The sequence below is a fragment of the Nomascus leucogenys genome, chromosome 7b (genome assembly GCF_006542625.1).
Source record: "Nomascus leucogenys isolate Asia chromosome 7b, Asia_NLE_v1, whole genome shotgun sequence".
Lineage (NCBI taxonomy): Eukaryota > Metazoa > Chordata > Mammalia > Primates > Hylobatidae > Nomascus > Nomascus leucogenys.
Window position 1 is genome coordinate 7,832,967 of NC_044387.1, and position 23,904 is coordinate 7,856,870.

Here is a 23,904-nt window from a genome sequence, read left to right on the forward strand (position 1 = left end):
ACCAACAAAAGCCAAAGAAGGGGGGTCTTGGCAGAGAACAGGGGCCAGGGTTCAAGGCAAGCGCCCTTAAACAAGGGCAGGTACCTGCAGCAGAGGCTCCAGGAAGGCCGGCTGGCGGTGCAGACGCCCCTGCTGCGAGGTGCGCAGTCCCATCCCTGCTCTCACGCTGGGAGATCCCTGGGAGTTGGGTCCCGAGTGTGCGGGGTGAGGCAGCCACTCCACCGTGGTCAGTGGCCGGGCCTCTGTGACATGCAGGCCCTGTTCTTACTCGTTTCCCTAAGAAATGTCCCTCAGGCCTGCTAGGGAAACGTGAGGGGCCCGTGAGGTGTTGTCTGGGAGCTGGGGTGATGGGCTTTCTGGGGTCTCTTGCGGGGTTCGAGGTGGAGGTTCACAGGAGAAGATGCAGCCGTTAGGGGCAGCAGCCCAGAACCTGAAACACACATGCCTAGTGGGAAGTAAGAGGCAGCATGATGACCCTAGCAGGGACATTTTTATGAAAATTGGAAATACAAGCTTTTAGCCAGGCACAGTGGCTCACGCCTGTAAGCCACTTTGGGAGGCCAAGGCGGGTGGATCACCTGAAGTCAGGAGTTCGAGACCAGCCTGGCCAACATGGAGAAACCCCGTCTCTACTAAAAATACAAAAAAATTAGCTGGGCATGGTGGCATGCGCTTGTAATCCCAGCTACTTGGGAGGCTGAGGCAGGAGAATTGCTTTAACCTGGGAGGCAGAGGTTGCAGTGAGCCAAGATCATGCCACTGCACTCCAGCCTGGGCAATAGAATGAGAGCCAGTCAAAAAAAAAAAGAAATACAAGCTTTCCTGCAGAACAGAAGCAGCCTAGACCAGTGGGAATGTGGGGTGTTGGAGACCCTCCCCAATCAAGGCCAAAGCCCTGTAGCCTCCCCAGCCCAGCACCCTCAGGTACCCCTGGAGCCCCCTTACTGGGCTGCAGCTGAGGCCCAGAATCTTGCCAGATCTAGGGGCAGGCACTGGATCTCAAGGGTGGAAGGGGCCCTGGCCTGGGATCCTTTCTTGCTGGGGCGCCCAGGCCTGGCCTCAGGAGCCTGTCTTTGGCTGGAGGACGGACACTGGGCACGTGGTCATGGGGAAGCCAGTGTTCCCTGCAGGGGACGGGTACCTGCAACCGAGCTTCCAGAAAGGCCACCAGAGATAGGTGGGGTTGGCTGGTGAGAGTGGCTCCCTAGCAGGTGACAGTGAAGGTGAGATCTGGGGCTGAGTAGGCACTGACCAGGTGAAGAAGGAAGAAAAGGAGCTTCAGGTGCAAAGGCCCTGAAGTCAGCAGCAGGCTCGAGGATTGAAGTGGCTGGAGGGTTGGGGCAAAGGGTGGGAGAGGTCAGTGGGGCCAGACAGGGCCTTGGAGGCCCCAGTAAGGTTTGGGGCTTTGTCCAGAAGCACAGAGGAGGTGATGAGGGCTCAAGCATCTGTTCACATTGAAGTCTCTCTGGCCAAATGTGGAGAAGCTATTAGGAGGATTCAAATTGAGGATGAAAAATTCACAGGTGACCAGGCCTCCCCTGGCTTGGAGACCTCGCTGGCTCCCTTGGTCCTTGATAAAGGTTAGAGTCCTGGCCTGGCACCCAGGGCCCAGGACAGTGTGCTCTGCCTGCCTGTCCCTGGCCCTCCACTCCCCTCTGCCTCTACGCCCTGTAGCCACCCTCTGTGCTGAAGCCACAACAGGCTCCCCTCCCTGAGGCCCTGTGTATACACTGTCACTCCCCCAGCCACCTTCCCCTTCTCCATCCATCAGACCCTCGGCAGGGTGAGCCGCTCCTCCTCTGTCTCCCCATCTCTTTGTAGGTGTCAGATCGAGGCCCTTCTCTTTCCCAAGACAGTAATCCTAGAGAGTGCAGGGCAGGAAGTAGTTCCAAGAGTGAGCGAGCTTTTTAACGACAGCACAAAACGGAAGGGACTGAGTGTCCACCAGGAGGAGTGTGGCTGACTGGGCCTCCCAGAGCCTTGAATTTGCTGAAGGGTGTCAGTGTCTCCCGTTGGGAGGGGGCCCCAGAGACAGTTGGTGAAATGTGAGCACATCCAGCCCTGGAGTTGGTTGGCCTAGTACATGAGGCTGGTGCTTTGCTTTCCCCGGATATGTCAGGTGGAGGGTGACTCCTGGGAGGACAGGGTGAAGGATGGGGTGCAGGACAGGTACGATTTGACGGCTGGGTGGATGGGGCTCCACAGGAGAAGGCCATGTGTGGGCCTCAGAAGAGCTGCAGAAGAGGCACTTGTCTCCCGCTGTGGGCAAGAGCTCGCCCCTGAGACCTGGAGCCAGGGACTGAGGGCTGCAGGGGTGTCTTGCAGGTTTACTTCAAGGACACCCATCCCAAGTTTCCCGCCGGAGGGAAGATGTCTCAGTACCTGGAGAGCATGCAGATTGGAGACACCATTGAGTTCCGGGGCCCCAACGGGCTGCTGGTCTACCAGGGCAAAGGTGATTTGGGTCGGAATCCCTTGATTACAGAGCAGGCTCAGAGAATTGGAGAGCTTGGGGGTGCTGGGTGTGGGGTGCAGGCCCCTGGCTCTGTGTGGATGGGTGACTCTCGTCGGGCCAGCTGTCCCTCTCTGGGAACTGAGTCTCCCTGGCTGTAGAGGGGGATAAGTTGCTGGCACAGGTGTTGCAGACAGGCCGCTCCTGGGGGCCATGTCTCACCCACTGCCAGCCTCCGTTTGGCTTTCTCAGCATCTGAAACAAGCAAGCAAGAGGACAGAGCTGAGCCTCCGGGTTCCCAGCCTCTCCACTGCTCCTGCACCTTCCTAATGGCTGGCGTAGAATGACAGCCGCCTCCACCTCGGACCTCACGGTGGGGGCAGGTTCTCCAGCCTCTCCAGCCCCCGCGCATGGCATGTTTGACTGCCAGGCCTCACGCCTTCTCTCTCCCCAGGGAAGTTTGCCATCCGACCTGACAAAAAGTCCAGCCCCGTCATCAAGACAGTGAAGTCTGTGGGCATGATCGCGGGAGGGACAGGTACGGGGAACCCCCTACTCAGGCGTCTGGCCGCTCATGTTAAGGGTGGGGTTGGGGTGTGGGTGAGGCGCAAGTTCTGAGTGCCTGGGAGCTACCGGAGGTCAGGGGCCCAGGCCCAGTGGTCCTGGCCCCTCTCACCCAGTACACCTGGGTGGGGTGGTGCCTGTGAGCAGGCCTCACTCAGCACGTGCAAGGCCCGGCTGGCTATTTTGCAGGCATCACCCCGATGCTGCAGGTGATCCGCGCCATCATGAAGGACCCTGATGACCACACTGTGTGCCACCTGCTCTTTGCCAACCAGGTCAGTGGGCATCCCCATGATGGGCAAACTCAGCTTCCCCTGAGAGGGGACTTAGGGCCTGGTCAGGGGCTGTTCAGGGGTCTGCACAGCTCTGCTGAGATTCTGGGGATGACCGGGATTGGGGGGGCTCTGAATGTTCTGTGCACTGGCGGCCTTGGCAGCAGCATGGCAGGCAAGCTTTGTGGTGCAGCGCCTGTGTCTGGCTGAGGGGGCTGCCTTGCGGGGAGCTCCCTGAGCACCCCCTCCCCTGGCTGCTTCCTCCAAAACTCAGAACTCCATTCACCATGAGCACGGTTTGGAACCCACTGGTGCAGTGGGAAGAATGCTGGCCTGGGCCGGCCTGGACGTGGAGGGGCCCATTTTACAAATGACCAGACGTTTGCACGAAGCCCCCGAGCTACAGGGTGTCAGGGCAGGATTTGAATGTTGGTGTCTCTGGCTTCTGATTCATATCCTTGTCCACGAGCCCACTGCCTGCCTGCCCTGGCCTGCTGTGTGGCCTTGGACGAGCTACTTTCCCTCTCTGAGCTTCACTCCCTCATCTGTAGAATGAGCTGATGAAACTGGGTTGTTGCAAGGTCTTTTCAGGTTAGTGTTTTGTGACCGATGACGTAGATTTGGGGGAGAAGATACTTGCCTGAGGTCCTTGGATGTGAGTCCTTGCCCCACCCTGCCTCCCCACAGCTGCAGAAAACTGCCCCAAGGCAAACCGAGATGGCCTTGCTAGGCCCAGGGGAGAAAGAGCCAGAAATTCTAAGCTGGCTGGTGTGGAGGGAGGGAGGGCAGCAGTGAGACCCGGTGGTGCTGGTTCACAGTCTATGGAGGCCGTCAGACCGTCTGTCACCTGTACAGGCCATCTTTGCAGCTGGTAGCAAGGGCAGTGGGGTCACCTCATCTCGTACCTCCGGACACAGGCTCTGGGAGGGGCTTGACTGTGCATGTCTCATGGGAAGTGCTGAAACCAGGACTCAAACCAGGGCATATTTTTATTTTTATTTATTTATTTTTTTTCTTTTGAGAAAAAGTCTCGCTCTTGTCCCCCAGGCTGGAGTGCAATGGCGCAATCTTGGCTCACTGCAACCTCCACCTCCCGGGTTCAAGTGATTCTCCTGCCTCAGCCTCCCAAGTAGCTGGGATTACAGGGTGCCCGCCACCATGCCCGGCTAATTTTTATATTTTCAGTAGAGACAGGGTTTCACCCTGTTGGCCAGGCTGGTCTCGAACTCCTGACCTCAGGTGATCCACCTGCCTCAGCCTCCCAAAGTGTTGGGATTACAGGCGTGAGCCACCGTACCCAGCCTATTTTTATTTTTATTTTATTTTATCTTTTGAGATGGAGTCTCGCTGTCACCCAGGCTGGAGTGCAGTGGCGCGATCTCGGCTCACTGCAGGCTCCACCCCCCGGGGTTCACGCCATTCTCCTGCCTCAGCCTCCCGAGTAGCTGGGACTACAGGCGCCTGCCACCACGCCCGGCTAATTTTTTGTATTTTTAGTATAGACGGGGTTTCACCGTGTTAGCCAGGATGGTCTCGATCTCCTGACCTCGTGATCTGCCTGCCTCGGGCCTATTTTTATTTTTAAAAAACTATATTTTAGAAAACATCATTTTGTTTTACATTTTTGCAAACCTTGGAATGTCTGGCTTCATAGGACAGCTGGATTCCTGTGTTTGTTTCTGCATCCCATCTGTGTGATGTTGCCAGTCACGCAGCCTCTGGAAAGTGGCCCCATCTACTCCTGAGAGAGGAAGAGTGAAAAATACCAATGTCTCAGTATTATATGAAAACCATTTGGCCTCAGGGATCCTCTCCAGGGTCCCAACCCCAGGGGTCCCCACGCTACACTCTGCCGTGCCAGTTGGGTCATTCCTGCTCATTTCCTCCTTCCTCCATGACCTCAGTGCCTGGTTTTGAGCTGGGAGCCCCCTACCCTCAAGTAGCAGCCCCCCAAGGTTCCATCCCTCTGTTCATCTGTCAGGTGGGTCGCGTCGGTGGCCACCTCACAGGATGGCGGTGAGGATTAAAGCATGAGACACACTTTAGCTCAGAGAGGAAGACATAACTTTTTTTAAAAAAATTGAGACGGAATTTCACTCGTATTGCCCAGGCTGGAGTGCAATGGCGTGAATCTCGGCTCACTGCAACCTCCGCCTCCCGGGTTCAAGCAATTCTCCTGCCTCAGCTTCCTGAGCAGCTGTGATTACAGGCACCCACCACCACGTCCAGCTAATTCTTTATATTTTTAGTAGAGACGGGGTTTCACCATGTTGGCCAGGCTGGTCTCGAACTCCTGACCTCAGGTGATCCACCCACCTCAGCCTCCCAAAGTGCTGGGATTACAGGCATGAGCCACCGTGCCTGGCCTAAAAAGAAAGTTAGACATAGTTAATAGAAAAAAAAAGTGAAAAGAGGCACACAAAAATCCTAAACAGTCATTATTTCTGAAGGGTTTCAGGTACTTTTTCTTTTTTCTTTTTTTTTTTTTTTGAGACAGAGTCTGGTTCTGTCCCCCAGGCTTGAGTGCAGTGGCACCATCTCGGCTCACTGCAAGCTCCGCCTCCCGGGTTCACGCCATTCTCCTGCTTCAGCCTCCCGAGTAGCTGGGACTACAGGCGCCCGCCAACACGCCCTGCAAATTTTTTTGTATTTTTAGTAGAGACAGGGTTTCACTATGTTGGCCAGGATGGTCTCGAACTCCTGACCTCGTGATCCGCCCACCTCGGCCTCCCAAAGTGCTAGGATTACAGGCTTGAGCCACCGCGCCCCGCCCAGGTACTTTTTCTTCCATATTTTCTGCATTTTTTTCCTCGAGTTCGTCTAGCCCAAAGCCTGTCCCTGTCCCTGTCCTCACCCCATTAGAGCAGAAAGGGCCCTCAGCCTCCTACCCTCAGAAACTGGAAAAACTGTTCAACACCCCGTGTTCCCTGGGATGTGTTGAGGCTCATGCCCCTCACACAGCTCATCTGCTGGAGGGGAGCACCGAGGAGCTGGACCTGCGATCCCCGACCCTGGCGATTCCCGTATTCAGGCGCCCTTGGGCTACGCAGAGGGTGGGTGTGGTTCCCCAGCCCTGGGAACAGAGGAGTCACATCTGTGGCTGCCTCCTGGGGAGAGTCAACCCCGCCCTTGCCCAGCCTGGGAGCTCAGTAGTGATTTGTTAGTGGGCAGCCCTTTCTGGGTGGCAGCGTTCTTTGGCCCCCGGTTTCTTTGAGTCCCATGAGGTCAGGGACACTGCACACTGGCCTAAGGAGCCCCCTCTGTCCCTGTGTGACCTGCAAACGCTGGGCAACAGCCTGTGATGTGATCAGAAGTGGAACGGGGGTTGGGGGGGGGGGAGTCAGGTGGGGGATTCAGGGGGAGATCCCTGATAGCCCCTGGAGGGTCCAGGAAGCTTTCCTGGAAGGGATGACGCTGGACTGAGTTCTGTAGGGCTCTGTGACAGCCGGTGGGGGTGGGGGAGCCACAGGCCAGCCACAGGGATGGGTGTGGGTAAGGCCCGAGGGGGCCAGGTGGGGTGGGGAGTGGTGTCTGTACTTCCTGGTTTCTGGAGGTACAACCTGAATGAGATCCCAGAACGCAAAAAGACTTGGTGGAGGGCTGAGGGTGCAAACCCTGAGCCTTCTCACGAGGCCATTGCTTATTGTGTGTGTTACACCCGCTCCCGGGCTGACCGCCTGGAGTATCCAGGCGCATTTCCCGTCTCTTCCCTGTTTTCTGTCGCACAGCTCGGCCGCCTTTAGTTTTTTCCATTTTTCCCACTCCAAGGACATTGAGCCCATTTCCCCACAACAGCAGAAGCAGTTGACACACTGAGTTTCTGGCGAACGCCTTCGCCCCTTCAGCAGCAGCTTTGAGGGGCTCCTTAGGCTAGACAAGGAGAGAGGAGTGCTGGGGTGATCTCTGGCCGAGTCCCCTCCTGGAAGCTCCGCAAGCGTGTGGCCCGCAGGCAGGCGCAATGACCAGGCGCGTCTCTGTTGAGTGTCTCCAGGGGCAGTCTGCCACCCATCCTTCCTGACCGCCTGGCCCTGTCCCCTGCAGACCGAGAAGGACATCCTGCTGCGACCTGAGCTGGAGGAACTCAGGAACGAACATTCTGCACGCTTCAAGCTCTGGTACACGCTGGACAGAGCCCCTGAAGGTGAGCGAGGGAGGCCCCTCACTGGGTGGGGGGGAGGTGCCAGCCCACAGTTCACTTTTGCCCAGCCGTTTGTGGCGTTGAGCCTTTGGACGACGTCTGGCACTCACTGTGGCCCTGTGGGAGGCAGATGGTGTGGCCCCATCTCACAGATGAGGAACGAGGGCAAACTGAAGCCACACAGCCAGAAACCACCACAGCCCGGCCTGGAACCCAGGTCCTCGCCTCCAGACGCAGAGTCCTCTCCCGGGCGCACTGCACTGCCCGGCTGGGCAGAGAAGGCCGGCGTCCCCTCCCTGGGCGGGGCTCACTTCCGGGCAAGTCTCGGGGCAGCGGTGGCGGCTGCTGCTTCCACGTCCCAGCGTGCATACTCTCAGGTGCTGCCGAGTACACCAAGGCCATCTTCTCTCCCATTGTCAGTCCTGGGGAGTGGGCTGGGCCCACGTTGGGGTTACCCTTGTTCCACCTGTCCAGTGGCTAAGCTGCTTGCCAAGGGAGTTGGGGGAGAGCCAAGCTGGAGGCAGCGAGGGAGGGCCGCCCCACGCCCACCACTTGCAGTGAGGTTGCCTCTGGGAGTTAAAGCGCCCTTTGCTTTTCGGCTTCAGATAGAGATGTAGGTATAAGTAATATCTCAATTTCTTCTTTGCTGTAAGAAAAGCAAAGCTCAGCCTTCCCTAGGAATCATTCTGGTGATGTTTAGCTTCAGGGCTGAGAGACTAGGGAGTGGCAGGGACTGCGGTAAATTGGAGCGCACCTGCCTGGTCCGGAGGACACAGCCCCATCCGCCGTGGGCAGTCCTGCTGTGGAGTGTAGCCCTGTGTGGCTAGGACCTCTGCTTTTCAAGAGAAGCTGGGGACCTGCATTTTCTGGGAAATTTCTAAACATTGGAAGCACCGTTTCTGAACACCCGTGTGAGCGCCAGTTTGGGGTCTCATGTCCTGCCATCTGCTCCTGCTTTGCCTCCGGCACCTCCTACGGCCCCACAGTTTCCCCAGGACTAATCCACGGTGGGGGGCGCACACCCTCTGCTGATGATCCACAGCGAGCGGGGGGTGCATACCCTCTGTTGATGAGGGAGCTCTGTCCACACCACCCTCCGTTCCTCCCAGAAAGGAGCACGTGGGCTCCAGGACTTGCACCACCTGGCTGGCACCTAGGAGCTAGGTCACCTGGGCCCATCCCTGAGGGAGGAGCTGCCCTTCTCAGATGACCAGCTTGGGTTCCAGGCCTCCAGGCTGAGAGAGCCAGGCCTGGAGGGGGCAGTGGATATGTGGGTTGTCACTGTGTCCGGCCTTCAGCTGGACCTGCTGTCCTGGGTCAGCCCACCCCCTCCAGGTCGGCGGCTCCACCTGGTGTGCTCAGGAAGCCAACCTGACCCCGCAGCTGACCTTCCAGTGGGGGAGGCAGAGGACTAATGGGAAGCAGGTTTCTTAGTAAATTATAGCACGGTTATGGTGGCGGGGTTCCTGTGATTCAGGGGGCCAAGCAGAGCCAGGCAGCGGCTGGAGCGGAGGTCGGCCAGGGCACTGGCTCTGGGAGTCTAGCTGCTGTTTCTCTTCTACTAACGAAAGGAGCAGGCCAAGCGTGGTGGCTCACGCCTGTAATCCCAGCACTTTGGGAGGCCGAGGCAGGCGGATCACGAGGTCAAGAGATCGAGACCATCCTGGCCAACATGGTGAAACTCCATCTCTACTAAAAATACAAAAATCAGCCGGGTGTGGTGGCTGGCGCCTGTAGTCCCAGCTACTCAGAGGCTGAGGCAGGAGAATCGCTTGAACCCGGGAGGCAGAGGTTGCAGTGAGCTGAGATGGCGCCACTGCACTCCAGTCTGGTGACAGAGCGAGACTCCGTCTCAAAAAAAAAAAAAAGGAGCATTTTATCCTGTACCCATGTGTCAGTCTAAAGGGAGGAAGTGATAGGCAGCTTTGCTCCCTTCTGACTGCAGTTTCTAATAGCATGGGCGGGGCCAGCTTGCTTCCAGGCAGGGTTTAGCCCCATCCCGATTCCAGATGAGTGATCCAGATCCCTGGTGTGTGCAGGAGCCCCTGCCCTGTGGCCAGAGCAAGCCCTGGTCCCCTAGGGAGGGGCCAATGCTGACCCCTGGTGGCAACAGGCAGCAGCACCTGCACCACCACCTAGGGACAGTTAGTTACCTGCCAATGAGAGGAATAGTTGAGTGATCTCCTAGCATTTTTCATGTACATTTGTTGCCACTGTGACCCACAATTCAAGACTAGTTGAGGTACTGCTGTAGCATTAGATGTAAGCTGAAATTCCAGAGATTGAGAAAGAAAGTGGTAACGGGCCAGTCTGGCTGTACCGTAGCTAATGAGGAGGGCCCCAAAGACTCCAGGCAGGGGTAGCGACTGTTTCCCCCACAGAGCCACTTCCAGGACAGGTACAGAGAAAAATACACCAAGCCATGCACGGTGGCATGCACCTGTAGTCCCAGCTACTCAAAGCTAAGGCAGGAGGATCACGTGAGCCCAGGAGCTCCAGGCTGGAGGGCATTATGACCACACCTGTGAATAGCCACTGCCTGCCAGCTGGAGCAACATAGCCAATTCCCGTCTCTTAAAAAAAAAAACAAAAACACACACACACTAAAAAGAAATCGCTGTGAAATAGAAAGGTGTCTTACATACCTGCACATTTTGTACACTAGCAAATACAGTTTATGCCCATGCAGTTTTTACAAAGTACTTTCAGATCCACTTCAGATCTATTGCCCAGCTACAAAAGTATTTTCTGTGCCTCACCTTGTTCCAGAGGGATTTTAGGAGGCTTACAAAGACTCATCTGGTGAGTCAGAGTGGCACAAATGGAAAGTGGGAGTGAAAGAAAAACAAGTGCAGGGCTATAAAATGAATGGAATCAGGACTGGGGTTTGTACAAAAATGGACTATAATGCACGCTTGCTGTGAATGGGCCATGCGTATCGCTCCAGGCTTCCCAGCAGCCAAGGTGGACAGGGAAATGGGGTCAGTTACTTAGCTCATGGTGTCCGTGAGATAAAGAGGATCCCCTTGCTCAGCACGGTAGACTCTTCCTGGTTCCAGGGCAAGCTGGGACTGTTTGGCCCCTCCCCGTCAGGACCTTCATAGCATGGACTGTCTGCTGTAAACTTTGGCCGTCTAGGCAGGGTGTCTGTGTCAGCCAGTGCCAGCCCTCCTGGCCTGAGGCTTCAGCAGCTTTTCTCTTGGTGTTGAGGGCTGTGGGGTGGCTGTTGCTGGTTGCTAAGGATAGAGACCAGCCATATCATCGTGGGTGCTCAGGGCTTGAGGGGGCAGGACACACAGCTGTGGATGAGACTCGGCTCCTCATGGGCCAACATTCTTGGGGAGTCACAGTGGGCTCATGGAGGTGGGGGCAGTTAGAGACTGTCACCCTGACCAGCCTGGGGCAGAGCACCAGCCTGGGGACCTCTGGATCCTGGAAGGTACATCTCAGTCATGTCCCTGCCTCATTGTGTGACCTTGAGTGACTCAACTGTGGGTCCTCTGGGCCTCAGTTGCCACATCCGTAAAATGGGATTCATATTCCCCGCCCTGTCTACCCACTGGGTTGTTCCAAGGGCCACATGGGAGGCCACATGGAAGCAAAAGGCTTTGCAAAGTGTAAAGTGCAGTCAGGGGAACCATGATGGGCTTTGTACACTGGTTTCAGGCTGCAGGGCCTGAGGCCATAGGCCTGAGTCAGGGTTGGGGGCAGGGGGTCCTGGTGACAGTTGGCTGGGATCAGCCTCTCCATTCTTCAGCATTTAAGGAATTCACCACCTAGGGTTGGTCAGTCAGCAGGTTGGTGACCACACAGCCACACATCAGCTTACCTGGTCTCTCACCCCACAGCCTGGGACTACAGCCAGGGCTTCGTGAATGAAGAGATGATCCGGGACCACCTTCCGCCCCCAGAGGAGGAGCCGCTGGTGCTGATGTGTGGCCCCCCACCCATGATCCAGTATGCCTGCCTTCCCAACCTGGACCGCGTGGGCCACCCCAAGGAGCGCTGCTTCGCCTTCTGAGGGCCGGGCACGGTCACACGGCCACCCGCCCCGCGCACCCCACGCCCTGTTCACGCTCACCCGGTCACCTCCCCACATCGCACACTGGGGCCCCGGGTTCAGCCTGGCCTGCCCGTGCCCTGGTGAATCACCTGGCTGAGCAGGCCCCCTGGGGCCCCTTCGGGAGCAGGGCTGTGTCCCACGTGGGCCACAGCTGAGCCTTCAGAGTAGATCCTGCCTGGCACTTACTGGTCCTTACCAGAGACGCCCAGCCCCATCCCTGTCCTCATGACCCCTCGTCCACCCCACACACACACTACAAGGCTGAGGGCTGCCAGCAGCCCAGTCTGCCCACCATTCCCGGCCGTGGACCACAGTCAGGATGTCAACAGACACACATGGGCAGCCCAAAGCTGCAGGTGCCAGGGCCCGCCCCAGCCTCGCCTGTCACCCCCCACCCCCGCCTCAGGGCCAGGCCCAGGCCTCACCACCTGACACTGCGTGAGACATTGACACCAGAAAGCCCTCTTGGGGGCGCTGCTCCCTACCCCAGGGCCTTGGCCGCCAGGAGCTTGGCTCTCCTCTGGCTAGAGTGGGAAGAGGGGGCTGGCCACGGGGCCCTCCCAGAACCTCAGCATTTCCTTCTAGCCCATCCGAACACTGAGGCAGCCTTGGGGAACCCCGAGCTGGGGGGTCAGCAGCCGGCTGCACCGCCTCAGGGTTTTGGGGTCCTGGGCTGGGGCCACCATCCCTGATGGCAGAACTCCCACAACCACATGTATTTATTCCTCTGTCCTAAACCGTCCCCTCCTTCCCTCACCCCCAGCACAGGGGGATTCTGAGCAGTGCCTCTCGTCTGAGGGACATATCGGTGACCTCGACGTTGCCTTTAGACTACAGTTGTGTTAGCCTCTTGCATATCGGCTTTTTCAGTCATTTATGAGCAGAAAAAAAAAAAGAAGTAAAACTTTGCTAATATTAACCCTTCTCTAGCTCCTCCAGGGTCTGTGACCTACATCACAAGGGGTGGGGGGGTCAGGAAAGGGCTGGAGAAGACCTAACATTTTGTTATTTTTCTTTTCTTTTCTTTTTTTTTTTTGAGATGGAGTCTCCCTCAGTCACCCAGGCTGGAGTGCAGTGGCATGATCTCAGCTCACTACAACCTCCGCCTCTCGGGTTCAAGCGATTCTCCTGCCTCAGCCTCCCGACTAGCTGGGACTAAAGGTGCCCGCCACCACACCCAGCTAGTTTTTGTATTTTTAGTAGAGACAGGGTTTTGCCATGTTAGGCTGGTCTCGAACTCCTGACCTCAAGTGATCCACTCACCTCGGCGTCCCAAAGTGCTGGTATTACAGGCGTGAGCCACTGCGCTCAGCTCCAGCATTTATTTTTGATGTATCTTTGTGGTAGAAAATTTGGAAAGTGCAGAGAAGTATACACAGGAAGAAAAATTCCCAACCCCCAAAGACAAACCAGCTGAAACCACGCAACCGCAGTCACCTCAATGCACCGCGAGGCTGCTGCCTTCTGTCAGGGTCAGATGAGCCTCAAGGCTCAGGGAAGTCAGAGGATGCCATCTGCACAGTGGTAAATTACAGAGGTGATGAGGCAAGGTGGGTGTAGGGCTGTTCTTAAAATGGGGCATCAGGAAGGCCCCAAGGAGATGGATTTGGGCTGGGACAGGAAGAGAGAGCTGGCCCTGCTGGGGTGGGTGGGTGTTCAAATGGTGGAAATGGCAGACGCAAAGGCCCTGCCGTTGGAACCAGCTTGTGGAATAAACTTTCAGAAATAGATCAAAGAAGGTGGATGGCTGGAGGGGGCAGCGACCATGAGGCTGGAGAGGGAGGTGGGGCTAGGCTGGTGCTCCGGGGACTTGCTGGGTGGCCCCAGGAGCACAGTGAGGCCAGTGTGGCTGGAGGGGAGTGAGGAAGAAGAGGGGATGGGGCAGGTTCACAGGAAGGAGGGTCCAAGACCAACCCTGGGGACCAGGAGAGCCCTGTCTCCTCTCACTTCACATTTTCCATTCTGTCTCTGGCCACCTCACTACCTACAGGGGCAGGAAAAGGAATCTCAGACCCAAAATGGTCTTCACACTGTGGCGGGGGACTGCTAGCAATGGACACGCGTTAGGTTTCATCCTCATTTCTGTCCCTGTCTGAGGCTGAAAGGCACAGGATTTGAACACAGGCCTGCCTGAGCCCACAAGAGGCTGCCTCCGGGACCTGGGAAAAGGGAATGAATTGGACCCGATTCCCACCCTTTCCAGGTCTGTTTCCCCATTCAGAAAATGGGAGAGGGCCTAGGGCAGTGATTCTCCATTCAGACTCGACACGTTTATTATTTTTGAGACGGAGTCTCGCCCTGTCTCCCAGGCTGGAGTGCAGTGACATGATCTTGGCTCCCTGCAACCTCTGCCTCCCGGATTCAAGCGATTCTTTTGCCTCAGTCTCTGGAATACCTGGGATTGCAGGCGCGCACCACCACACCGGCTAATTTTTTTGTATTTTTAGTAGAGATGGGGTTTCACCATGTTGGTCAGGCTGGTCTCAAACTCCTGACCTCAGGTGACCCACCCTCCTCGGCCTCCCAAAGTGCTGGGATCACAGGCGTGAACGCCACCATGCCCCGCCAACACCTTTAAAATAACAGTTGTAACAGGCCCTTTACACTCCAGAATTCACAGGCAGTGTCACCTACCTATGTGAAGAATTTTAAAAATCAACACAGCTCTAAATGAGTTTATAAAAGAGCAAGAAAGGAGGCTGGGTGTGGTGGCTCATGCTTGTAATCCCAGCACTTTGGGAGGCTGAAGCGGGTGGATCACCTGAGGTCAGGAGTTTGAGACCAGCCTCGCCAACATGGTGAAACCCCATCTCTACTAAAAATACAAAAATTAGCAGGGCATGGTGGCGCGTGCCTGTAATCCCAGCTACTGGGGGTGCTGACGCAGGAGGATCGCTTGAACCTGGGAGGCGGAGCTTGCAGTGAGCCGAGATCAAGCCACTGCACTCCAGCCTGGGCAACAGAGCGAGACTCCGTCTCAAAAAAAAAAAAGGAAAGGACGCTAGTGAAACGATTACTATTTTCCGCACGCAAACGCTAAGCCGGTCCCCGGGACACGTGGGGCAGGCGCAGAATCCCCGGAATCGCGGCGGCAGACGCTGCCAGGCTCTGCCGACTGGGGCGCGGCTTCCCAGGTGGGACCCGAATTCTTTCTGCTGCGGCGCAGCTCCTCTGCTAGAAACTCCGTTTGTTCCCACTGGGCAAAAAGTCCCGCGAGTCCACAGAAGACAGGGAGTGGGGCCCTGGCTGGGAGGTCCGCAAAGGGCTTCTCCACTCCGGGGATGCCCGGGGACGTTGGGAGGGCCAGGGCCCCTCCGGTCCGCACCTCCACGTGCCCGCCATCCCTGTCTTTGGGACCAAACGTCCAAACAAAGCTCTGAAATGCCCCGGGGGAGGGGCCATCCCAGATTTAGATTACCTGTTTATGACTCAGTTGTGCTGGCTTTAAAAAAAAAGTCGTCGGCCAGGCACGGTGGCTCACGCACGTTATCCTAGCGCTTCGGGAGACCCAGGCGGGCAGATCGCCTGAGGTCAGTAGTTTGGGACCAGCCTGGCCAACATGGTGAAACCCCCGTCTCTACTAAAAATACAAAAATTAGCCGGGCGTGGTGGCACGCGCCTGTAATCCCAGCTACTCGGGAGGCTGAGACAGGAGAATCGCTTGAACCCGGGAGGCGGAGGCTGCAGTGAGCTGAGATCGTGCCACTGCACTCCAGCCTGGGCGACAGAGCGAGACGTCGTCTCAATAATAAAAATAAAAATAAAATCGTCCTCCGCATCTGCCCAGCTGACCCCCACTGGCCAGCCTGTCCTCCTTTCCCCCCCCGCGCGTTCCTCCTGGCACGCCTGGAAGAGGGGAAAGGCTTAATGGTCCCGTTTTATGGGTGAGGAAGAGAGGCCTGGGAAGGAGCCCGGCGTGGTGGGGCGGGCCTGTAATCCCAGCTACTCGGGAGGCTGAGGCAGGAGGATTGCAGGATCGCTCTTACCCAGTTTCCTTCTTTCTTTCTTTGGTTTTTCTTTTTCTTTCTTTCTTTTTTTTTTTCTGAAACGTTGTCTTGCTCTGTCTCCTAGGCTGGAGTGCAATGGCGCGATCTCAGCTCACTGCAACCTCCGCCTCCCGAGTTCAAGCGATTCTTCTGTCTCAGCCTCCTGGGTAGGTGGGATTTCAGGCCGCGCCCCCGCGCCTGGCTAATTTTTTTTTTTTTTTTTTTTTTTTTTTCAGTAGAGACGGGGTTTCTCCGTTTTGGCCAGGCTGGTCTCGACCTCCTGACCTCAGATGATCCACCCGCCTTGGCCTCCCAAAGTGCTGGGATTATAGACATGAGCCACCGCTCCTGGGCTCTTACCCAGTTTCTGCACGGAGTTCCTGATGCCTGATGGCCAAGAGGACATAACCCGACCTGTTCTAAGGGCATGGAGTGTATTTTTAGATTGGACAAAATATGTGCCGAACACCTACCTGAGGGCTGGCGCATGCTGGAGGCTGGGGTTATATCAATGCAAAAGCCATCCCCTGTATTTAACACGTAAATGAATTAGTCTCTTTAACTCTCCCAACACCATATAAATTATTTGCTCCATTTTACATATTAAACGCTGTCACGAACTGAACTGCTGTGTGAGACCGGGGAAGGACGTATCTTTCTCAAGCGCAGAGAAGCGGTTATACAGAGAAGTTTGGGAGAACTGGGTAAGGCCGCACGTATGGAAAGTGCAAGTTCCGTGGGTCACAACGTCCATATTGCGGGCAACCTTAGAATGGCTTAATACGCAGTTGAGAACAGCGGTGAACTGCAGAGGGTCCCCAGGCAGCAGACAGACCGCCTAGAAACTAGCGCCGCCAGCAGATAAAAAAGCAGGTACCTACCACCCCCGTCTACTTTTTGTATGTAAGAAAAAACGGGCAGATCGCAACTCCCAGGCATCCCGCAAAGTAGGCGGGTCACCTTAGGGGCAACCTTTACCCGCTCAAAAATTCGTCTCACATTAGCAGTGAGGATTCGGGCGTCACCCCGAATCGTTATTTTCCTTACTCATAAGTTTAAGGCATAAACGTCTACGCGGCTTATTTCCCAGGTAAGGAATTCTATTCTCATTTGGCGTATGATGAGTATCGTAGTTGACTGTTGAGGTCATGATCCAGTTCCACTGAAGTTCGTCTTACGTGTTAATAATGTATTTTGTTGCTTTTCATTTAATTTTTTTCCGTCGGGGAAAATAAATAATTCATAATATGCCGACCTTCCGTATGCAGATAAGCAGCCAGCACCGCGAAGCCTCACGGGGAACGTCCCCGCCCCTTCCGGTTCTTGCCTGCTTTGAGCTGGCTATCGCGAGAGTTGGTCAGCGGACGCCGGAAGTAGTTCGTCGCTCCGTAGCGGCCGAAGGGGCGGGCTCGCGGGCTGGGGGTGTCTCGACTGCTTTCGGCTTGCTCGGCGGAGCAAGATGGCGGACATCTCCCTGGACGAACTCATCAGGAAGCGCGGGGCGGCGGCAAAAGGACGGTGAGAGGCCTTTCCTTTCTTCGGGGTTTAAGGTCCGCGGCCTAGTGGAGCTCGAGGCGGGGGAGGTAGCAGCCCGGGAGCGACGCGGAGGACCGGGTGCGCCCGCCCCCAACCGTAGCCGCGCTCCTCATTGGCCGGCTGCCGCCGTCCCCGCCGCGGCCTCGACCGCCCGCCCACTGGCCGAGGCGCACTCCCTCCGGCTGGCCTGGGAGGCCGACGGGGCCGCGGCGGGGATGGGGTTCCGCCTCGTGGACCTGAGGGGCTGCTCCCTGGGGCCCCCGCGTTCCGGGGTACTGGGGTCTCGGCGGCGCAGCCCCCTCGCCTGTCTGGACTGGCATTTGGGCCCCGCTCTGTGATCTCGGCGCTGCCTGGTCTCCACCCATTTTAGAGTTGAGACAGCCGAAGTTTAGTAGCAGGGAAGTGATTTGCTCCGACGTCCGAAGCTGAGGCGCAAGGCCAAATTCCCCTCCACGCGGCCTCTGTTAACACTCCCTTTGTGCGGCGTTTTAAGTTTTCTGAGCCTGTTCATATACACGATGCCTCATTTGATCTTTTACAGTCCTGTTGTCTGCTAGCTATTCATATTACCCCCCTTTTACTGATGGGGAACTTGAGGCTGGAAGTGGTAGAGTGACTTGCCCGAGGCCGCGGAGAACTGAGCGGCGGGCTGAGCGCGATTTAATTGCTGGCTGAGTTGGCCTTCTACATGGGCTTGAAAAACTGGTGGGTTGGGCAGGAGATTGGTTATTTCCTTAGGGAGAAGAAAGTGCTTGAGCTGGGTGAGGAGCCATGGAGGTGATTTGCAGTCATGTCTCCCAAACTTCCCCTAGACCCTTAAATGTTATTAGTCATTTCAAGCCTTTATGAGCCGAGTTCAGCTGTATGAAGAAGTGAGAACTTTGCCCAATAGTTTCCCAACACACATTAAGTTTAAATGTCTTTATAAATAGCCAGGATGTAAATATGTTAGATATTGTTTTCTCAGACATTTGTTCTCTCAGCAGATGTTTATTTATTTATTTATTTTTTATTTTTTGAGACGGAGTCTCGCTCTGTCGCCCAGACTGGAGTGCAGTGGCGCGATCTCGGCTTACTGCAACCTCCACCTCCCAGGTTCACGCCATTCTCCTGCCTTAGCCTCCTGAGCAGCTGGGACTACAGGCGCCCGCCACCACGCCTGGCTAATTTTTTGTATTTTTAGTAGAGACGGGGTTTCACTGTGTTAGCCAGGATGGTCTCGATCTCCTGACCTCGTGATCCGCCCGCCTCGGCCTCCCAAAGTGCTGGAATTACAGGCGTGAGCCACCGCGCCCGGCTTACTAGCAGATGTTTATTTTTATTTTTACTTTTCTTTTGAGACGGAGTGTTGCTCTGTCGCCCAGGCTGGAGTGCAGTGGTGCGATCGCGGCTCACTGCATCCTCCGCCTCCCCGGTTCCAAGTGATTCTCCTGCCTCAGCCTCCCAAGTAGCAGGGACTACAGGTGTGCACCACCACGCCCGGCTAATTTTTGTATTTTTAGTAGAGACGGAAGTTTCACTGTGTTGGTCAGACTGGTTTCGAACTCCTGACCTCAGGTGATCCTCCCGCCTCGGCCTCTTAAAGTGCTGGGATTACAGGCGTGAGCCACCGGCCTGGCCATTCAGCAGATGTTTATTAATACCACCCGTATACCTGTGGCTAGGTTTTTCTCTTGATGTCTGAAATGTATCCCTCACCTCCTTCCCCATCCTGGACACTTGTATCGACTACAACTGCCACCACCACCTCATAATTCACAGCCAGCACTTACCTGGCTTCTGGTTCATAACGGGCACACATTAGTATTTGTTTCCTCAACTACTGACTGTGAAAGCTCTCTCAGCTCTCCATCTAGTGACTGATGTGAAGTTGGTGCTGGCTTCTCCAGCAGGTTTTGTAGGTGCTCCTCCATCCAGGTTTTGTAGGTGCCTTTGGAAACGACAGAATGATCCACACCAGGTTCTTCTCTCTCTGAGGTCACTCCCCCAGTTTCTGACTGCAGGTGGACTGCTCTGTAGTCTATTTGATCTGTATGTTTTTGGCTTTAGTGTGTGCAGAGTTTTGTGTTGGGCAGTAGGTGGGGCTGCAGGAATGGGGTGGGGGGTATGTGTGGATCCACAGGAACAGGGGCCTTGCAGCTGGATACACTTGGCACTTGCCACTGTTGGGTTCTGTTTCCCTGGCCAGGGGACTTCTGAACTAGGCAATTTCCTCACTTGTAATGGTGATTCCTGGTTGAGGGGGATTAAATGTGAGAAGGGTTTTTTTTTTTTGTTTTTTTTTTTTGAGATGGAGTCTCACTGTATTGCCCAGGCTGGAGTGCAGTGGCACAGCCTTGGCACACTGCAACCTCTGCCTCTTGGGTTTAAGCGATTCTCCTGTCTCAGCCTCCCAAGTAGTTGAGATTACAGGTGCCCGACACCACGACTGTCTAATTTTTGTATTTTTAGTAGAGATGGGGTTTCACCATGTTGGCCAGGCTGGTCTCGAACTCCTCACCTCAGGTGATCCACCCCCTTCGGCCTCCCAAAGTCCTGGGATTACAGGCATGAATCACTGCGCCGGGCCAGAAGGTATGTTTTAAAGTTTGTGCCATGTGGCAAGTGTTCAGCAAAGGCTGGTAATTATCTTGGACCTTTCCTTAAAGGAACAGAAGCACACAATGCCCCTGGAGCATAGGTGAGCACTGGGACTCTAGAGTCAGACCGCCAAGGTTCCAATCCCTGCTTCTCCCACTTTCCTTAGAACTGTCTGCAAGTTACTTAACCATTCCTTGCCTCTCTTTCCTTATCTATAAAACATGGGTAATATCTACTTTATTAGGTATTGTTAGGACTAAGTGAATTAATATACCTAAAGTGCATTGAAAAGTTCCTGACAACGGGCACTTAAGTGCTTGATAGACGTTAGCTTTCGTTATGTCATTGAAGGCTTCTTAAAGTAAAGGAGTAACATGATTTAATTTTTAGCATGAAAATATTTCTTTGCCATTACATGAGGATTGGATTGGGGCAAAGAGTGCAGGCAGAGAGACTAGCATGGAAGAACCTGGAGTGCATGCTGAGTTTGAGTTAAATCTTCTGGAAACTCCATTTTTATCTCACTTGCACAGCCAACAAAGAAAAACTAGATCCAGAGGTCCCTGTTAAGATAATGTGAAAGATCTGAACAAATTCAATGAACAGATGTCATTTCCTGCAGTAAGTTTATTTTTGTTTTATTTATTTATTTTTTTTGAGATGGAGTCTCACTCTGTTGCCCAGGGTGGAGTGCAGTGGCACGATCTCAGCTTACTGCAACCCCTGGCTTCTGGGTTCAAGCGATTCTCCTGCCTCAGCCTCCCAAGTAGGTGAGACCATAGGCATGCGCCACCACACCTGGTTAATTTTTTTGTATTTTTAGTAGAGATGGGGTTTCACCATGTTGGTCAGGCTGGTCTTGAATTCCTGACCTCAAATGATCCACCCATCTCAGCCTCCCAAAGTGCCACCGTGCCCGGCCATACATTCTGTTTTACATACTGCCTAGAAGAAATCTACATACTTGGAACTTTGGTTTTAATGTTGCATGGATATTCCAGGAAGAATTTTGTTGTTTAAGAAAGCTTTTTTCCTCTTAGTAGAAATAGCCAAAGATCCAGCTTGCGGAAGTGTAAATAACCTCTTTCCCCACCACTCTGCTCACTTTGTTTCCTGTGATCCCAAGGATCACATTTGTGGAATGTGTTTGTTCTCAAAAGCAGCCATTCTGGTTTTTTTTGTTTTTTTTTTTCTTTTTTTTTGAGACGGAGTCTCGCTCTGTCGCCCAGGCTGGAGTGCAGTGGCGCAATCTCGGCTCACTGCAAGCTCCGCCTCCCGGGTTCACGCCATTCTCCTGCCTCAGCCTCTCCGAGTAGCTGGGACTACAGGCACCCGCCACCACGCCCGGCTAATTTTTTTGTATTTTTAATAGAGACGGGGTTTCACCATGGTCTCGATCTCCTGACCTCGTGATCCGCCCGCCTCGGCCTCCCAAAGTGCTGGGATTACAAGCGTGAGCCACCGCGCCCAGCCAGAAGCAGCCATTCTGTTTTGTGTTCCTCACACCTTGTGAGTCAAGAAAAGGGTCATAGCTGGATGCAGTGGTTGCTCTTGCCTGTAACTGCAGCTGTGTGGGAGGCTAAGGCAGGAGGATTGCCGGAGTTCAAGGCTGCAGTGAGCCATGCTTGCACCACTGCACCCCAGCCTGGTTGATGGAGCAAGACCTCATCTCTTTAAAAAAGAAAGAAAAGAGTCATTACCGTTATTATTACCTAGGCCTCCAATTAATTATTAAAAGATTCCTTGACTAATGGGAAATGATTGAACCAGAAGCGGGTGGTTTTGAGTGATACCTTCCTCCATGGTGAGGTGCTATCTTTCCTCACCACAGCACATCTCCAGTGACGTTAGTTGTGAAGGATCCGTAGAGAGTCTCCTCAGGATAGCATTAGGCACCAGTTGCAGTGCTGGCCTGACCCTCATGTTGGTTTTTTCCTTTATTTATTTGAGACAGGATCTTGCTCTGTCATCCAGGCTGGAGTGCAGTGGAGAGATCACGGCTCACTCCAACCTCTGCCTCCTGGGCTTAAGCAGTCTTCCTGCCTCAGCCTACCAGGTAGCTGGGACCACAGGCATATGCCATCATGCCTGGCTAATTATTTTTGTATTTTCTGTAGAGACAAGGTCTCGCCATGTTGCCCAGGCTGGTTTCGAACTCCTGGACTCAAGCAGTCCTCCTGCCTCTGCCTCACAAAGTGCTGGGGTTACAGGTGTGAGCCACTGTGCCCAGCAGTTTCTTCCTTTAGATATGAGGGCATCCCCAGTTAAGTCAGTTGACATGTCCCCTCTTGTTAGTTTGATGAGTTTAACCTCAGCGGATAGCTTTCTGTCTGCTGCCTCCAAGCAGTTCAGTGTGGCAGCCTTGAGTGTGCTGGAGGCTGGAGCTGAGCAGCTCACTGGGCCAGACTCCTCATCTGGGGAGTCCTTGGAGCTGGAAGTGGGAGGTTGTTGGGGGGACAGGGTGGATTGTAAACTTTGCAGTTCAGCCCAGGACTCTGATCCTAGTACTGATTGCTTGTTTCCTTGTTGAAATAAGATAAAGGAAATAAGGACCTAAACACAAAAGGGAGGAAATGAGTTATTACATAACTCTAGGCAAAGAATTATGTTTTAAAATGAAACATCTGCACAAGACTCTTGGGTAAGGGGATAGTATTTTATTTTATTTTATTTGTTTATTTTTGAGACGGAGTTTTGCTCTTGCTGCCCAGGCTGGAGTGCAATGGCGCGATCTCAGCTCACCGAAACCTCCACCTCCTGGATTCAAACGATTCTCCTGCCTCAGCCTCCTGAGTAGCTGGGACTACAGGCGTGCGCCACTACACCTGGCTAATTTTTTTGTATTTTTAATAGAGACGGGGTTTCACCATGTTGGCCAGGCTGGTCTCAAACTCCTGACCTCAAGTGATCCGCCCACCTCAGCCTCCCAAAGTGTTGGGATTACAGGCGTGAGCCACCGCGCCCAGCAGGGGATAGTATTTTAGTGTCTTGTTTTTCTTTGTGTCTCCTAACACCTAATTCAGAGTTGACCCTCAGTCATAGTTAGAATTAAGCTGTTTTCTTTCTATAAAAATGACCTAAACACACACACCCCCAACCCAGAAGTTTTTTTTTTTGTTTGTTTTTATAAGACGGAGTCTTGCTCTGTCACTCAGGCTGGAGTGCAGTGGTGCGATCTTGGCTCACGGCAACCTCCGCCTCCTGTAACCCAGAGGATTTTAAACCCATGGGTTAAAATCTGCTTTGTAATAATCCAGGGCCCCACTTCATGGGCCTGAATCCTTTGGACTGGACATCTGTCCAGAACGGGCTGTAGCCCTGCCCTCCCCAGACAGAGCCAGGGGGGTGAAATATTCCTTTAGCCCAGACAGACCCTCCCTGGTCATCACATGTATGCCAGGTTCCCATTGGAGGTATAGGGGAGACAATTTGGGGTCCAGGGAACATTTGCCTTCTCACCTGCCAGCAGCGCTCTTGCCAGGACCTCGTGGAATACCTGGTGAAGCCCTGGAAGCAGTTGCAGAGCTGTAGTTTCGGTGCGATGGAGGTGGGGCATTACGAGGACTCGTTCAAAACCTTCCTCCTTCCCCCTCCCAAACATTTACTGAGGATAAAAGTGCAGGATGTGTTTTGGGAATGTCAGTAGTCACTACAGTGGGGAGTAAGGCTGCAGCCATAAGCTGGAGCCAGAGCCGAGGCTCCCCCCAGGGGCTGGGCTTTGTTAAGGAGCCCTCAGCAGTTCTAGAAGCGGGAGGGTAACATAATTGAGTCTATGTTTTAGAGACCTACCCCTGGCAGGAGTGTTGATTTGAAAAATTTCCGATGACTAATGCCTGCCTGAAACCAGTACTGCTGCCTGCTGGGATGAATAGCTGTCTTTTCATGCAGGAAGAGCAGCTGTGATTATAAAAAGCCTGAACACTGAAGCCCCCTCAAGCTGTTCACGAAAGAAGTTGAAAGCACTGGTGGAACCGGGGAACTGAGTGCATCAGATTGAGGAGAAATCGCTTACTCCCTCCCACCGTGAGGAGCTCCGACTACATCCTCAACTACCGTTACCTCCCACCCCTAAATGTGCCTTTTAGGCTGTTCAAACAGATAAAAATGCCAGCACAAAGCATCTTGGTGGTCCTTCCTGCCAGGCAGGCACTGTGGTATGTGAGTTCTCAGTGCGTGCACCACCTGCTCGCCTGGCTGCTTGTGCTCACCCTTTGGTCGCTAGAGAGTGCTCCGTATCCCTGGGCATGACCGGAGTCCTAAGATTTCTTCAGCCTGGGTACAATGTTCATCCTTCCTTTATATATGTATAAATT

At 54.4% G+C, this 23,904-nt stretch overlaps 2 protein-coding genes and 1 non-coding gene across 6 annotated transcripts in view; 2 read left to right on the plus strand and 1 right to left on the minus strand.

The window, feature by feature from the left end:
* LOC100595503 (NADH-cytochrome b5 reductase 3) overlaps nucleotides 1–12,413 on the plus strand; it is a 33,291-nt gene extending 20,878 nt beyond the window's left edge. For both annotated transcript variants that reach the window (XM_030815423.1, XM_030815424.1), the window contains exons 5-9: nucleotides 2,326–2,455; nucleotides 2,907–2,990; nucleotides 3,206–3,291; nucleotides 7,330–7,429; nucleotides 11,275–12,413. In XM_030815423.1, the coding sequence (XP_030671283.1) occupies nucleotides 2,326–2,455; nucleotides 2,907–2,990; nucleotides 3,206–3,291; nucleotides 7,330–7,429; nucleotides 11,275–11,447 (573 nt within the window). In that variant the 3' untranslated portion in view covers nucleotides 11,448–12,413. The remainder of the gene's footprint in view (nucleotides 1–2,325; nucleotides 2,456–2,906; nucleotides 2,991–3,205; nucleotides 3,292–7,329; nucleotides 7,430–11,274) is intronic.
* A 3,299-nt stretch (nucleotides 12,414–15,712) lies between these two features.
* The window catches only part of POLDIP3 (DNA polymerase delta interacting protein 3), a 31,183-nt gene continuing 22,991 nt past the window's right edge, over nucleotides 15,713–23,904 (plus strand). For all 3 annotated transcript variants that reach the window (XR_004030903.1, XM_003264833.4, XM_003264834.2), the window contains exons 1-2: nucleotides 15,713–16,179; nucleotides 16,744–16,993. Coding sequence is in view for 2 of the 3 variants with exons in the window: in XM_003264833.4 (XP_003264881.2) it covers nucleotides 16,935–16,993 (59 nt within the window). In the remaining variant the exon portion in view is untranslated. The remainder of the gene's footprint in view (nucleotides 16,180–16,743; nucleotides 16,994–23,904) is intronic.
* Nucleotides 16,390–16,539, minus strand: LOC115836206. The gene has a single exon (XR_004031180.1). It is a non-coding gene; the product is annotated as a U12 minor spliceosomal RNA (small nuclear RNA).